The sequence below is a fragment of the Gigantopelta aegis genome, chromosome 6 (genome assembly GCF_016097555.1).
Source record: "Gigantopelta aegis isolate Gae_Host chromosome 6, Gae_host_genome, whole genome shotgun sequence".
Lineage (NCBI taxonomy): Eukaryota > Metazoa > Mollusca > Gastropoda > Neomphalida > Peltospiridae > Gigantopelta > Gigantopelta aegis.
In genome coordinates this window covers 49,369,297-49,386,548 of record NC_054704.1, presented here as the reverse complement: position 1 = coordinate 49,386,548, position 17,252 = coordinate 49,369,297, and the positions used below count along the sequence as shown (strand labels likewise).

The following is a 17,252-nucleotide window of genomic DNA, read 5'->3' as shown; positions in this document are numbered from 1 at the left end:
CTAAAAATGATAGTACTCGTTTAATTTAATCATTTACTTTAATATAGAGCCAGTGCACCACGACTGGTACATCAAAGGCCGTGGTATGTGCTATCCTGTCTGTGGGATGATTCATATAAAAGATCCCTTGCTGCTAATCGAAAAAGAGTAGCCCATGAAGTAGCGACAGCGGATTTCCTCTCTCAATATCCATAACTATATGTCCGACGCCATATATACGTAAATAAAATGTGTTGAGTGCGTCATTAAATAAAACAGTTCCTTCCTTTTATTCCAGGTGCTAAATTTCAGTCAGTTTGTTAACCTGTGAAATGTTGATTAAAAACACAAACATGAATCTTGCACAATCACCTGACAATAGCACTTGCATTCTTGCGCTGCGTCTGTCCTTTGTTCTAAACTTTCAAGCTTGGGTCTACTGTAAGCTGGTATTCTGTCTTGGTGCTCGCTCAAGCCAGTGCACCACGACTGGTACATGAAAGGCCGTGGTATGTGATATCCTGTCTATGGGATGGTGTATATAAAAGATCCCTTGCTGATAATTGCAAAGAGTAGCCCATGAAGTGGCGACAGCGGGTTTCCTCTCTCAATATCTGTGTCGTTCTTAACCATATGTCCAACGCCATATAACCGTAAATAAAATGTGTTGAGTGCGTCGCTTCTAGTTACGTAATCTTTAGCATAAACACTGAGGGATCTTGTTCGGTGTATTAATACGTAAAATAACTCTTCTGCAACTATATTTATCTAAAGTAATTAAGTAATAGATGATGTATATTAAATTCAGTTCTAATGTCTAAATGGTAATGTAATTAATATTATTTCTTACAACTAAATACTAATGATTTTCCAATGTTAATTTAATTATGGTGTGATAGTTAACTGAGAGTAAGATGTTTGCACAGTTTGTATTATCTCAGAAGAGATAGTTTATTTTATGCTATTGTTGTTATTGCTATTAAAGGGACATTCCCGAGTTTACTGCATTGTAAGATGTTTCCGTCTAATAAAGTATTTCTACGATTAAACTTACATATTAAATATATTTTCTGGTTTAGAATATCGGTGTCTGTATATTCAATATGTTTCTGGTTGTCTTAATATTTGTAAGAAGCCCAAACTGGATTTTGTCTTCAAATAATTTCGTACGCCCAAATATTTTTTTGGAAATAAAATGAAAATTAACCTAGTACAAATATTAGAACGATCAGAAACACGTTTAATATACAGCCACTAATATTCTAAACAAGAAAATATATTTAATATGTAAGTTTAATCGTCGAAATATTTTATTACTCGATAACATCTTAAAACATTGCAGCAAACTCAGGAATATATAGAGGATATTTCATGTTTCTTGTCAAATATGATTTATATCTCATCGAGTGAAGTTTGCAATCATATCTCACGAGTCGCGCTTATGGACGTAGCCCAACTGATAGAGCGTTCCTCTGAAGCGTCTTTATCGTAGGATCAAACCTCAATGGCAAGTCCACTGAGGGCAGTCGATCTTGTGACCCATCGTACACCAGGCGAGTACTCTGTCATATACATCTCAACCTTTCCTACTGAACAACACAACATCTGCTGATAACAGTAATAGTGTATTAAATGAACAACACAATATCTTTAAAGGGACATTCCTGAGTTTGCTGCATTGTAAGATGTTTCCGACTAATAAAATATTTCTACGATTAAACTTACATATTAAATATATTTTCTGCTTTAGAATATCAGTGTCTGTATATTCAATGTGTTTCTGGTCGTCTTAATATTTGTAAGAAGCCCAAACTGGATTTTGTCTTCAAATAATTTCGTACGTACGAAAAAATATTGTTTAGGAAATAAAATGAAAATTAACCAAGTACAAATATTAGAACGATCAGAAACACTTTTAATATACAGCCACTAATATTCTAAACAAGAAAATATATTTAATATGTAAGTTTAATCGTAGAAATATTTTATTAGTCGATAACATCTTAAAACATTGCAGCAAATTCAGGAATGTCCCTTTAATATTGTAAGAAGCGTGCGCTTCCCTGCCTACCTCTAAACTGAAAACTACACATCCCCAGTTGAATGACGAATTAATATACAACTGTCACCCCTTTTGTTGGCATCTTCCGACGCCTGTGATACATTTATTTTGTGTATATTATAAAAGTAAGTAAATAACAAAAAAAGAAGAGATAACCCAGATGAAGGAAGTAAATGATATAATGAACGTTGATGTATTTGCAGATGTTAAAATATGATAACAAATATGATAACTAACAAATAAAACACTGAATGCCGAATAACACTCAATACATTTGTTTTTCACAAAATTATTTAAAAGTATTTTAATTATTTTAAATAAGAAAAATAATTTAAAAGCATTAGTTATAAAAAAGAAACCGCGCTTACAATTATTACAAATGTTCTTTGAAGAAAGAAAAAAAAGTTATTTTTATCGATTTTGTTTCGTTTTTGTGACGTCCGGTGGTATAACTTGGGGCGAAGTGGCATCAGACTAGAGTTATCCACCCCTTTGGAAACGAATGCGAGAAAATATAGTTTTCTTGTTATGTGATTAATGGCTGGGGAGCTGCTTTGTATACTGGATTGTTACACTGGGTTTGACAGGTACAAGGATGCATTTAGTGAATATGTGCACTCGGTTTACACTGGATACTGCATACTGTCCCCCCAGAGCACCTTGAAGTCATGCAAAATTTGTGTAAAATGCACAGAAATGGGTGTGATTCGGTCCCTTAGCCCACGTGTGTTTGTTTACATTGATATAACGCGGTAAAGAGCTGGACAACAGAGGTTGTCCTTTTGAGTGTTCATTGGGCCCAGGCAGGTAATGTTTCCTGTGAAATGCTAATGGCCTGGTGAAATTAATAAAAGTGCTACAGCCACTGGGGCTACATGAGAAAACATAGTGAAATTAATTGTGGTCCGAGGCCTGATATAGTAGGATGTTTGACACAGGGTGACACACTTTGATACCTAATTGTGAGGTAACTATGACAGTTACAGGACTCAAAATGTACATGCTTATTGTCAAGATATCAGTTTGGGTGATGAACATATATATTTTTTTAATTAAATTAAATTTTATTATATTTATATATTGAAATTTGTAATTTCACAAATTATAACATGATTTGACCTGCATTGTACCCCTATCAGGTCATATGTCATTCTTTTCAATCAGAATGTATCCCTACACCCTGTGACAGCCTCACTTTCAGTATTAAGGTTAACTGAATAAGTCAAAATGGAGGCTTTCTTTCAAAAATACCAGAGGGTAATTTTTTCAAAATGTGATCCTGGGCCAAATGGTGAATGTATAATATGTAATGCCCCCCCCCCCCCCCCCCCCCCCCCCCCCCCCCCCCCCCCACCAAATGGATATGGTGCTATTAAATTCAAATCACCAATCACAGGCCAGTATCGTACAGTAAATGCTCACAGATTAAGTGGCATGGTCTTTAATAAGGAGATGGACATAGTTGGCAGTGACATCAGTCACCTGTGCACAACCGTCTTTGTATGTTTAAAGATCACTTATCTGCTGAGCCACATGTAATTAACATCTCGCGCGTACAATGTGTGAACAGGGATGTCTGTCAGGGACATGGACAATACCACCTGCCTCTTGCATCTCAGAATGCATAACATATAAGAATGTAAAACAATAACAAAGGTTAATTTAAAATCACATATAAATATCACATGATACATTTATTCAAAAGCATACATTTATTCACATTACTGTTTTTTTTATTGTTTAAAGTCAATCTTCAATGTCTAGGGTTCATGTCCACAGCAGAAATGCTATCATGCAAACTGATAGTTCCTATATTATATGTATCACTTGAAACTTTGTGACAAAAATTACTTTGAATAACGCTGGTCACAGGAGTTATCTGCTCTTTGACTGTCAATATCTAATAATCTTTTCTTGTAGTCGGCTTGTTGATCTCTGTGCAATTTTCTATATTGTAAGTGATCTCTAATTTTACTTCCTTGCTGAACTAAGTGCCTTTTAACCACCTTGGATTGTTTTGATATCTTTTTTGATGGTCCGACTCTTTGTCCATCTGATGCAATGAACGCCTCACCCGAGCTGACAGTTCGATGCCACAGTACTTGCACTTTTCTATCGTCGATGTTCCCGGGGCGTTGTTCAGCCTGTGGATGGTGGATGCAGCTCTCCCAGTCATCGTTCGTGAATAGTTCACATTCTTAGGTAAGGAAACACTGAGAGAACGGTTCGCAGCCTCACATTTCTGTGTGTCTGTATACAGTTTCATTTGCTCTACAGCTGAAAGACTTAGTTTAATCTTCAGAAGTTCCAGTACTAACATTTTGTCATTCATATTCAGCTTTGTGATTCTGTGTGTACCCAGGAACATGGATCCGTGCCACCAGTTGTTCGTTATTCCTTCACTGCAGACGACTGAGTACCGCGAACACTTTGAACAGTCACCACCGTAGCACGAAAGTGTCGATTGCAGGACCTTTGGTAAATTTCGTTTCAGTATACTGATATCACCAGTGTGTAGTTTCATCAGTTCCTTAAGAATTAAACTGCACCTTGCTTTCATATCCTGGCAGAATACCTTCTGTGCTTCACGCTTTTGTTCACGGGTGGACCCAGTAAACATGTCGGGACTGAAGTTAGCTTTGTAACACTTACGAAACTGACTCTGACCTAAGTGGGTTGGATCAGCTAGCCGCTGTACTTTCCACATTGGATCTAGAAGTTTCAAAGCACTATCAACTCCAGCAGATGATCTGGAATCTCCATCTGTTGTGACGTATTTTATGAGAATACCTTGTAGAGCCAAGTCTGTTCCAATATCTTTTCCCATCTCGTATTCTGACAGCGGAGCAAATGGCGGCAAGTTTGTTGTGCAGTCAGGATGACCACCGGGACACGTCACATGAATACCTTTGTTTCTTAACCAGGCTCCGGTCCAATAAAGTTTATTCTGGAAGCAGGCACTTACAATGAATTTTCTTTCAGTCATTGTTTAACACGCAAGTCCTATAGCTTGTGATGCATTCTGGCCCGGTTTCTTCCGACTTGTTATTGTCGAGGAGTTGTATCTCCCATCCATGGCTATGTTAATTTCATGACGTTCATTTCCACGTTTCATGTTAATGTCTTTCAGTAGCTCAACTTTTTGTGCCATATCTTTTTCATTTAGATCTGTTACAGCCGTTGATACCTTGTATGATGTTCTCTGCATGCTGCTCCGACACGGTGGTGGAATGTCCATGCTTGCCAATAGCACTCTTGCTCTCGTATTGCCGACGGGAGTATCTTGGAGACCAATAGCAAGACCCACATTAGTTTTTGCTGCATTTGGGCCAGGTTTATTTGTCTTCACCTCATTGTACAATTTGCTTTCAGGAGCAGTGAAGTCACATTTCATACAGTGTAGTGTGACTTTCCAACAAAGACCCCACTTAACCTCTTTTAATATTTGCATTTCAGGCTCGTCGCACTTAGGGGAAGCTGTTGAGTGGTATCTGAACGCTGCATTCCATGCATCTACCATTCTATCATTGTCCATTATTATCATGCCTTCTTTGTCTTTAGACTGTTGTTCTTCTTTCATTTCAGACGCAGTACATGTACTCCTAATGGGACGTAGCAGGCGGACTGGCTGTGACGCACCTTCGCAATCTGGAGTGGAGATGATGGCTAAGTGGAACTCGACTTCGTAACCAAGGCAAACTCGTCTAGATTCATCCGGACTACTGGTCGCAAGTTCTCAGTGTGAGATTCTGGACTTGCATGTTCATGCAGCAGAGTTTTATCCTTATTCCAAGGTGTATGTCCCTTCTTGAACTGTGTCTTTCGTCTTGTATTGCCTTCCATGGATGTGACTCGTAGTGTATAAAACAGTGAAATACTTATTGTGGTATGCATGTCCACCCTTATATATATCAGGTCATGTGTGATGTCACCTTCAGTTCTGATACATTAAAATATTTCAGTGCAGTGGCAGTTGACAGCTTTTTTGGTTCACTGTATATTCTGTACTGCATCTTTGCAGGCGGGTGCCATTTCCTCTGCATTCAGGTGTGGCCTGTTACGGTGTGCAGACACCTTGCTAATTACCCTAACCAGAATGACACTCGAGCAGTCCTAATTTGTAATTGGCATATGTTGACTGTGCAGTATCCAAAATTTTACAGTTTTAAAAAAAAATTTGTTTTTAAAAAAAAAAACTTTGTGGGATTTTTTTGTTTGTTGAAAATGTATCAATTTAAATTAAATTGAATTTTTTTGTTGTTGAAAAAATCATATTCCTGCCAACTGCTATATTTCAATTGCAGAGAACACAATAAGGAGCAAGCTTCTTTTTGTTGTTCAGAAAAATGCCTGTAACTTTTAAAGTTATTGCATAATTACTAGTCCACTATTTGGAATAATTTGCGGCACATGCAGTCCGCCATTTCACAGGCTCCAATAGCCATATTTGGTATCAAATATTCTTTTTATTGCCTGTATGCAACTTGACATATGTATTTAAATGCCATCATGGTGAAAACAATTTTGGTCTGATAGGCATGAGACTAGAGTTATGTTATGTGATTAATGGCTGGGGAGCTGCTTTGTATACTGGATTGTTACACTGGGTTTGACAGTTAGTGAATATGTGCACTTGGTTTACACTGGATACTGCATACTGTCCCCCAGAGCACCTTGAAGTCATGCAAAATTTGTGTAAAATGCACAGAAATGGGTGTGATTCGGTTCCTTAGCCCACGTGTGTTTGTTTACATTGATATAACGCAAAAAAGAGCTGGACAACAGAGGTCGTCCTTTTGAGTGTTCATTGGGCCCAGGCAGGTAATGTTTCCTGTGAAATGCTAATGGCCTGGTGAAATTAATAAAAGTCCTACAGCCACTGGGGCTACATGAGAAAACATAGTGAAATTAATTGTGGTCTGAGGCCAAGTGACGTCAGTTCCGTCCATCTTCTCTATGCATAGTGTAAACAAACGCTCTAATTTACGACAAGGCGCTTCGCTTTCATCAACCTGACTTGTAAAACAACATAAATGACTTGATAGTATAATAAACTATTTAACTAAATATATTTCAGGTTACATCAATAGAACGAAATGGAATTATAGTATTTGTTTATTTTTAAATCCAAAGAAAAAATGCATACTATTAGGCCTATTGGTAGGGCTCGTTCGAGCAAAAACGACCACTCACGATACCCAAGTGATACTTTTCTTTTCTTTGGGACGACGTAATTGGTCAGTTTTGTGATTTTAGATGGGAAAGTCTACTTAATCAAGGGTTTTACATACAGTAGTTTATTATTTGCCAAAAAATATACATTTTATAGGCATACAAACATATTTACAATAAAATAATACATTGTACACATTGCGGGGAATGGTGAGGTCTACAGGATAGACCTATTAAAAGTTATCACAGTCGATAGTAAAATACAGTAATGAAATAAATACATAAATAAAAACATACTCATAAATCAAGGTTGTCTGTTCTATGTGTGGTAGCAGTTATCAAGTATTTACACAGTTTAATTAACTCTCTTGAGTTATCGGTGGACAGTAGTTGTGTTAATTTCAGAGTTGATGGTTTATTATAATAATAAGTTTTAATATATTTATCTCTTATAGTATAGTAGAACGGACAAACTAGAACAAAGTGATATTCGTCTTCTAGTACATTCATGTTGCAGACATAATTACTTACAGTAATAAAGCAGGGCGGTTGGTAATGTCTATTGCGATTTGAGGTGTATCCGTGCTGTTACCACACAATACCCTGTGATCTTCATAAAGGAGGCACGTATTTTTAGTGTGTCTAGACACAGTGTCTGGGGACCGTCTAAATATACACCTGCCAATCAGGAACCACAGGTACAGGCCACGGAAAGAAAATACCAATTAACCAAGAAAACACTCCGATTATTGTTTCAGTACGTGGGCTAATTTATGTACGAAACATAATACAGTTATTTCCACGCTTTGACAATGGTGGTTTATTTTGTATTGAAAAATAATATATAATTGGTGCTGGCTTACTAGGATGGATATTATTACAGAACATTGCGATGCATCTTCAAAAATCAGGTATGTTTTGTTTCTTCATTTCGAAGACTAATTCCTGACGTGACACGTTAGGTATTACGTAACCACCAGCTCGCCACTGGGATGGTACAAAATGGCTGCGCCCGTTATATATATAATAGCCGTCACATTTAACCGTTTTATTAATTAACTATACGATTATACTTGTTGATATTAAGCAATAATGTGCATTATATATCGTTGAATATGCATACCAGGCCAAATGCCGTAATTGTCCCCTCCTTTAAGGACCACAGAGATAATTAGAGAGGAAACCCGCTGCCACCACTCCATAGGCTACTTTTTTTCGATTGGCAGCAAAGGATCTTTTATGTGCATTATCCCAAACAGGACAGTACATACCACAGCCTTTGTTAAACCAGTGGATCACCAGCTGGAACAAGAAATGGCCCAATGAGCCCACCAATGGAGGTCAATCCCAGATCAAGCCCAAGTTCGCGAAATAAACCAGTATAGAGGACATTTCTGCTCAATCTGGCTGCACTCAGCCCAGGTGAGTGTTTTACTACTGGGCTATGTCCCGCCCCTCTCGTAATTTGAATAATGTTTAAATTGCAATGCAGAATGTCATATACACTGTTGCAGGGCAAGAAACTCGCCAGAAAATATGGTGGCCTCAAAAACAATATTTGGCCCACTAAAATTTCATTTTCAGTGGCCCAAATTTGCTTTAGGTAGCCCAAACACGAACTATTCATATTTCAGGTTTTATACGAAAATGTTTAAGTAAGCATTAGAAATGTGCTTCAATAAAAAATATTATTAATTTGAAGAACCACTTCTAGATAGCAAAGATACCAACATGAATGATACTGAAATGAAAAATTAAAAGAAAACACTGACAGGATCATGATGTTGTGTTTCAGATTGTGATACAATTATTGTTGATGAACCCGTCTGTGTCATTTTAGGAACGCAAACCGGAAGAGCAGCTAGCTAGGCGACAAATCACGTGATCGAATTGACAGCTGCGACCAATCAGTGACCGGATCTTACTTGGCCTGGGTGGGGTGTTCAGTGTTGCTGACGAAATGTTAACAAGAGTACCGGTGTAAAAGGAACGCAAGTCCGTAGGAACAATGGTCCTATCGGACTTTCATTCCTTGGGAATATTAGTCCTACCCAGACTTGCATTCCGGATTTATTTTAATATTTTTTACATATAGTAAGCTTAGGACTTGTATTCCTACCGGACTTAAATTCCTTCTACAGTGCAGTGCAGTGACAGAAATACTAGTCCGACATATTAATAGACGTCCGTGTGTTATATTCCACGGTGTGCACGAGTTGTCTGAAAGGCATGCGTTAAAATTTGGCTTCTAGCGGCCTTCTCTCGTAGTGTTGTGAATAACTGTACGTTTCAGATTCAGATTGTTGTTGGTTCAAATCTCTATGTCGCACATATTTTTTTCCTTTAAAATCAAGTAATTTTTTAAAGCAATAGGCTCGTCCATTTAACACGTGAGCGCATGTTTGTAACCGCGTTACATTTTCATTGGAAGATAAAACAAGTACGTGCATCTTGCTTCTGCCGAACGTATATAAAACAGATAATTTGTACAAACATGTTCGTGCATTCAATATGTCGGACGACTGTAAAAACGCAACAAGCCGAAGATTTCAGAGATTTACAAAGTGGAGAATATGAAAAAGAATAAGTCATTCGAAGAAGCGTGCCATTCGACGCACTGCAAAGGACAACTTCAAAGTAAATTAATATAAGTTATTGTTTTTAACAAGTTTATGTTTTTACACCATCTTATACTTCGTGTACATTGTATAATTTTTAATATTTTGTCCGTCGGACCTCCGTTCCTCGGAATTCTAGCCTGCGGGACATGTGTTCCTGGAAGATCAAGTCCGATGGACTTTTATTCCTAGTACTCTTAGTCCGTGGGACTTTTATTCCTAGTACTCTTAGTCCGTGATACCTGTATTCCTAGTACTCCTTATTCGCTTGTATTTCATTCCTGAAACTTCTAGACTTTCATCTCTACCCATATGTGCCCTTTCTTTAATAATGCCATTAACATGCTTTAAAGTACATATGTCATTTATGATATAATCTAAAATACATCACCTAAGATATTTTGGTGTTTTTAAAAGATATTAGTACTTATTTTCAGGTTGATAAAACAGTAAAAAAAAAAACGACCATCGACAGACATCCTTCCTAATAGTGGCTCAACGTCCGATACGCAGGAAAACTGGTGAAAAGTTCAAATGACAACTGATGCTATTGATGAAGCTCTGAATGCCATGCATTCGAGCCCATTGGGTATGTACTTGCAGCAAGTTAATGTCAAGTTCACACACACGAACACACGCACACACACACACACACATACACACATACACACACACATCCACACACACACACACACACACACTTATATATATACCTGTCATATATATTTCCCCCCACACCTCTTTATGCCGTTTTAAAGTGTTCAAATGTACGTTTACTTGAATGTAAATAATAATTTACATATGCTTGCTTTGTTTGGAATCCACTTGCCGATGTGGTTGTTTTTCATTAGTGGGGTTTCGTTAAACATTCATTCAATCATCCATTCATTACAATACATTACATCATAAGTAAAACAAAACAAAAAATATTTTTGTTTTTAGGTGGACACTTTGGCCGCGATAGGACTTGGACAAAATACAGAAACGCTATTGGTGGCCAAATCTTCAGACTTGCGAGAGATGCCAGAGGGTTAATAGAAAGGCCAACAAAGTCGCCCCACCGTTACAGCCTATTCCAGTTACAAAGCCACAAGCCTGGGGATCAGTAAGTTGTATAACAAATGTTCATAATTTGTTTGGAATTTATCGATGTATAAAATTAATTTTATACTAAATGTGTGAATTTTATACTAAATGTGTGAATGCTATACATCTATAAATTTAAAAAAATCTATAAACAATTGTTAAGACACTTGAAAATATTAATAATAATGTTGTCCTTATATGACCCATGGCATAGTCACCTGTTACTACACCAAGTGGGCACAGGCAAAGGCTCTACCAACCAAACATGCATCGGGTGTGGCCCAATTTTTAATGGAGCTATTCTAATGGTAAACTAATTTTTACATTATTTTGTACAATTGTTAATAATTATAATTAACAACATTGAAACAACATTTGTATTTCTCACTTTAACACGCACACACGCACATGCACACACATATATATTTATATAGTTTTTTGCACTTACGTCTAAGTTTAGTTTCATATAATTTTTTTAACAATTTCACACTGAACATATGGAAATTGTCATGATTTGTACATGTCATATTTATAGCACGTAATTCATGTTCATGATTTCATTTGTAGTTTTGGTTTCCTCCACAAGCTCATTAGCGACCAGGGTCGTAAATTTAACAATGATGTCAGGGGCGTAGGCTGGGGGTTCGGGGGGGTTCGGACGGACCCCCCCTCTCCACCCACCCCCCCCCCCCCCCCCCCCCCCCCCCCCCCCCCCCCCCCGCGCTGAAGCAAATGGTCCGCTTTCAGAACTAAAACATACAGGTTTATACATATGGAGTTTCTGGTGGTGCAAAAACAAAATAGAAAAGGTCCACTTGGTTCATATTCGACCCCCCCCCCCCAGGTCCAGCTCACGTTACGCCCCTGGATGTGGTTGATGGCATTACGGATGCGCTAAACATTATTCATCGTCGAACCACAGCCTACCACCCGCAATGCAATGGACTGACAGGTAGATCTCTATCTGGTGTCAACGCATACAACGCTACAATTGAAACTGAACCTATATAATTTAACATAATAAACTGTTACAGCCCCTCAATAAATGTTTACAAGTTGCTACTTGCTAGACATCAAAGTTTATATATATTATACATTTTCTATGCAGCATTACTACCTACGACGTCTTAATGTATGTTTTTCCTAAGGCAAGGCTCCTATTATTTTTATTTCAGAGAAGTTCAATCAAACGTTGGAGAACATGCTGTTAAAGTTGGACGAGGATGCGGAATGGGATACTCTGATCCCACAAGTTGTCTTTGGCTACAACACATCAAAGCATGCAAGCACCAAGTTTTCCCCCTTTTTACGGTACGGAAGGTGAGCTCTTCAAAGATACACCCAATGGTAATGGTAATGAGATAACTCTAAATTGGTTCTTAAGTAAATGCAGTTATTGTTTGGAATTGAACCTCCTCAACCCATTGGGTTTTTGTAGTTCCAACCAGTGCTCCACGACTGGTATACCAAAGGCCGTGGTATGTACTGTCCTGTATATGGGAAATGCATTTAAGATTCCTTTCTGCTTTTTCGGTAGGAGTAACCCATGGAGTGGCGGCAGCGGATTTCATCTGTCATTAACTTTGTGGTCCTTAACCATATGTCTGACACCAGTATAACCATAAATAAAATGTTTTGAGTGCGTCGTTAAATAAAACATAAACCCTTCAACATATATTTATATTATAGGGAACCAGTTTTACCAAATGATGTTTGTGATTCCGACAACGAAGTGACGGAGCAACCAGACCCCAACGAAACTTTCCAGGCTGAAATCAGTAAGAGTTTTGAATATGGCTAACGTCGTTGGAAAGAAGGCAGTCACAAATATCAAGGAAGCACAACATCGACAGAAAAGAAATTACGACCAAAGACGTGTTTCTCAACAGGTTTGAAAGCGTTTATAACAAATTGAGAAATGACTGTTTGAGGTCAGGTCATAGGGTTTTTGTAACTGTTTGATTAAGTATAGGTAGATAAACTATAAATTGTGAGTCATCGTTCGTGGGTGTATTGAAAAATATAAATTAACACTATAGTGTTTTTTTAAAAAGATAAAACGTAACGAATATTATTTATGTTCTTAAATCTTGAAACAACTAGTGAAGAGATAATACTGCATATTTCTTTGATAGGACATGTTAATTGGAAAAACCGAATTAAAATATTTTTAAATACACATATCTAACGGATAATGTTTATGTGTCTACATTAGCAGGTTATAATTGCAGTATCAACAAAGCTCTTGTCATACATGTCTAAAATATTTATTGTATTTTTTCAGGACTTGTCTGTCGGTACTAAAGTGTTTTTTTAAAAACCCGGCGGCGACAGTATCGCAAAGGAGGCAAAGATGAGAGGCCTTGGCTAGGGCCATACATAATTAGAGGGTTAACAAAAAGTGGAACCTATCTGTTGACTATGGATGGACTAGCGCTGAAAAGCGGTATTAATGGTGTGAATTTTAAAGAATGGCAGGAAGCACCAGCTGCTAAAATGGCCAAATTCACTGAATAAATTTAATAATAATTAAAAAATTAACTGTTTTTAGTTTTGTTTTCATTGCATTATATTTTCGATGTAAGCCATCGGACTTGTATTTGGGTTATCCGGGAATGCAAGTCCGACTCGGACTAGAAATCCTGGCAGTCAGACCAGTATTCCCAAGGAATGTACGTCCTGGTTATGTTAATCCTAGGACATGTATTCCTAGAAGATAGAGTCCGGGGAGACCTCGGTTCCTACAGACTTGCATTCCTTTCATACCTGTAAGGTACATGATACGCCCGTCAGGAGTTAAATGGGAAAACCATATATATTAATCAATGTTACGAGTATGATTCAATTCTAATTATGTGAACTTTTCGCAATGGGATGGATGAACAGTTTGTTTTGGACCAACTACTAATGATACTGTATCCATTGGAGAAGGCGCTGTCTGATTAATGAAGTTATTGTTCTTTATTAGAAAGTATTCTTATTTTGGTGGAATGTCGTCTTAGATTACAGTTGTTAAGTTTTTCCAGATATGTTGCAAGTCTATATGGTTGTGTAATATGCTTGTAAAATACAAGTTTTTCTAGATATGTTGCAAGTCTATATGGTTGTGTAATATGCTTGCAAAATACAAGTTTTTCAGATTTTTTTCAGTTTCTGTAGATAATGTTGTCTGTAGTTATGTTGTAATTGTTCAGTTATTATTTTCTTTAGTGTTTTCGGTTTCTTTAAAATAACGCTGATTTCTGCTATAGCAAGTGTTTTTCTTGAGCATGTTAGTTACGTAGTTGTGGAAACTGTTTTTGTCATTCCTGTTGAGCATGTTGCTGTATTGGACTGCATCACTTACTGTTGAGTAAGTAGGTTGAGTCGTAGACACCCAGTTTTTAAACTATTCGATAACATACTAGAAGTTACTGATTGTTATAAGTACCTAGGGTTGTGTTTTTCAAAGAACTGTACATACTCACTAACAAAGAAATGTATTAAAGAACAAGTCATTAAAGCTGTTTTTTACTTAAATCTCGAATAAGTAACCTCAACTTACCAATTGACTGTCAGCTTAAACTTTTCGACCAGACTATTTTACCTATTTTACTTTATTACTGTGAGACATGGGGTTTTGAAAATTATTCTATTATTGAAAGTGTACATATACTATTTTTGCGAAGTATTCTTGGTGTGAAACATAGCACACCACTTTATATGATTTACGATGAGCTTGGAAGGTTCCCACTTGTTTATGTAAAAGGTAGAATGATTAACCATTGGTGTAGGAAGTTAAACAGTGATAATAAAAATAAGCTATCCTTTAGAATATACAATGCCCTTTTATCTGATTGTGTTTATGGAACACATGTATATAAATGGTTTAATTTGGTGGAAAATATTTTTAATGAAACTGGATTTGCTTACGTATGGTTATCTCAAAATTTAGTTAATTATGGAAAAGTTAGCGATATTATTCTTGAGAGACTTTAAAGACCAGTACTTGCAGTTATGGAGAGACAACATTTATCATTCAAGCAAAGGTACTGACTATAGGATCTTTGAAAAAATCATAAATTTGGAACCATATTTATTATTTTTAAATACAAAGCATAGGTCTATTTTCACTAATTATCGCACTGCTAATCACAGGATCCCGGTAGAAGTTGGTAGATGGGAAAATATTCCCAGGTGTGAACCGAAATATTGTTTATGTCACGATGTTGTTGGTGACGAATATCACTTTCTATTTGAATGCTATTTTTTTCCGAAACGAAAGATGCAAGTACATACCAAAATATTACTATATAAGACCAAATGCTATTAAATATCATGATCTATTCTGTAGCACGAATATTACTTTATTAAATAATACTTGTACATTTTTAGATAACATTATAAGAACATTTATATCCCCACGTTAATCTTGTATTATTATATTATATATGTAAAACTGCTGTATTATTATATTGCACATACTGTAACTATATGCTCATGTATCACTAGTTGTGTGATCTGAGTGTAAATAAAGATGTGTTTTGTTCATATGTTGACAACTCAGCTTTTCTGTATGAAAATTATGTATCATTCATTTCAACATCAATATTACAGATTGCTTTGTGTAAACTGAGGTTAAAGTCGCACGCCCTAGTTTCAGTCCGCGAAAATTAATTCTAATTTTGGTTAATCTACAAAACTGTAACACACTTAGATCACGTTTTTATAAAATAGAGTGGAAAAGCAGGTTTTATATCGATAAATACCATGGGAATCCCCGTGACCCAATTACTTGAAATAATTTTGAAAGTTAGTATTCTGATGTCACCGGTAGATGTCGCTCGAAGCACAGAAATGCCTATGTCACGACAAATTTCCCAGAGTGCACACAGACTTGGGGTGCGTTCCTTTCACCTCTCCTGGGCATGTTCCACCTGTTCTGTCCTGGACAGCGAAAGGAATGAGTTTGGAACAGAAAGTCACTTTACCAACGTGGGTGCTTCTGTTGAAGTGGCTGCTGCAGCAATCATGATACTTGAATCGGAATAAGACGACAATGATAGTCCGTCACTGACCATGTTGACTATACTACAGTGTTTGAAATAATAAATTATATATATAAACCGCAATTAGCCTACATTTGCTATTCGGTACCGGGTACTAGTGGCTAACCTATTGTTATTAGCAATTAGATGCGCCGTTTATTATTGTTGGTAGTGGTAGTAGTGGTAGTGGTAGTGGTAGTGGTAGTAGTAGTAGTAGTAGTAGTAGTAGTAGTAGTAGTAGTAGTAGTACAGTCTGTAGGAACCAGATGTGGGGAGGCACTTCCCCTCCCCACGACGAAAATGTAAGGGTTTTTTTTGTCCTACTCTATTTAAATAAAGGTAACAATATAGCTTGTGCCCCCAACCCCCGCAAGGTTGTATCCCCTCTCCAGATATCGTAAGACTTAGTAAAATTATTGGTTTTAAGGGTTTGTAACGTTTTGTATTGAGATACTTACTTGTCTGAACTTTATTGTTAATGAAAATGTTCACGAACTGTGAAGAAAAACCTCACAAATGAACGACAAGCAAACGACAACAAATCGGATGTTGATTGCGCGAACCGTGCACGAGAAAGCAAACCGAACCAAAATTGATTAGACCTTGTCTGCTCAACGGTTTTTTCTCAGACGCACGTGCGTTTTTAAGAAATACGAAAAATGCATTTTGTGGTATTACAAACACCAGGATTACCAGGATTACCAAAAAACACTTCAGGTGAATGGAAATGTATATTCTAAAAAATAAAATTTAAGTAAAGTGCAATTTTATTTGTGAGAAAATGCGTTTAATAGCGAAAAAAAACGGCGTAATGGTTAACAACTAGGGCGTGTCCCTTTAAATTCTCATCGTCTTTTGTGTGAAACTGACATATAACCAAATGCCTTCTGAATATCGGATTTGTAAATTTTATATATGTACAATAGTGTTTGGTTACTATTTTGTATTTTGTACCTGAGAACATCGGTCGAGATCATTAGTGATACCATCAGTACTTTGATACACATTTACAAGCATAGGGAGAAGTCCTATATATCGATATGGTATATAAGTATCACACGTTTTTATAACGTACATAACATAAAGTTCAGCAACTTTTCCAGAAGTTATATTCAATATTCATAAGTTAGACCAAACATCAAATTAGGATCGTATCGGGTTGCACGGGTCTACCACTCGGTTAGGCCTACCTGTTCTGTGGACTACAATCAACACCACCATTTCTACTCCTATTTCTATTTATAATCTAAATACTGAAAACTAAATAATTTCCTACAAAATATATATAAATTATTTAGTTTTCAGTAT

The 17,252-nt window shown here is 36.8% G+C and overlaps 1 protein-coding gene across 1 annotated transcript; it reads left to right on the top strand.

Annotated features, from left to right (window-relative positions):
• Positions 1–10,286: 10,286 nt before the first annotated feature.
• On the top strand, positions 10,287–13,403 carry LOC121374875. Its single transcript, XM_041501988.1, has 5 exons — positions 10,287–10,420; positions 10,774–10,936; positions 12,093–12,237; positions 12,607–12,806; positions 13,202–13,403. The coding sequence occupies exons 1-4, from the start codon at positions 10,366–10,368 to the stop codon at positions 12,625–12,627; spliced, it is 384 nt and encodes a 127-aa protein (XP_041357922.1). The 5' UTR covers positions 10,287–10,365; the 3' UTR covers positions 12,628–12,806; positions 13,202–13,403.
• Positions 13,404–17,252: the final 3,849 nt, after the last annotated feature.

Coding starts and splice junctions, on each gene's coding strand:
- LOC121374875 (XM_041501988.1), top strand. CDS start 10,366: ATGACAACTGATGCTATTGATGAAGCTCTGAATGCCATGCATTCGAGC. Junction 10,421..10,773: donor CATGCATTCGAGCCCATTGG/GTATGTACTTGC, acceptor TTTTGTTTTTAG/GTGGACACTTTGGCCGCGAT. Junction 12,238..12,606: donor CCCTTTTTACGGTACGGAAG/GTGAGCTCTTCA, acceptor TTTATATTATAG/GGAACCAGTTTTACCAAATG.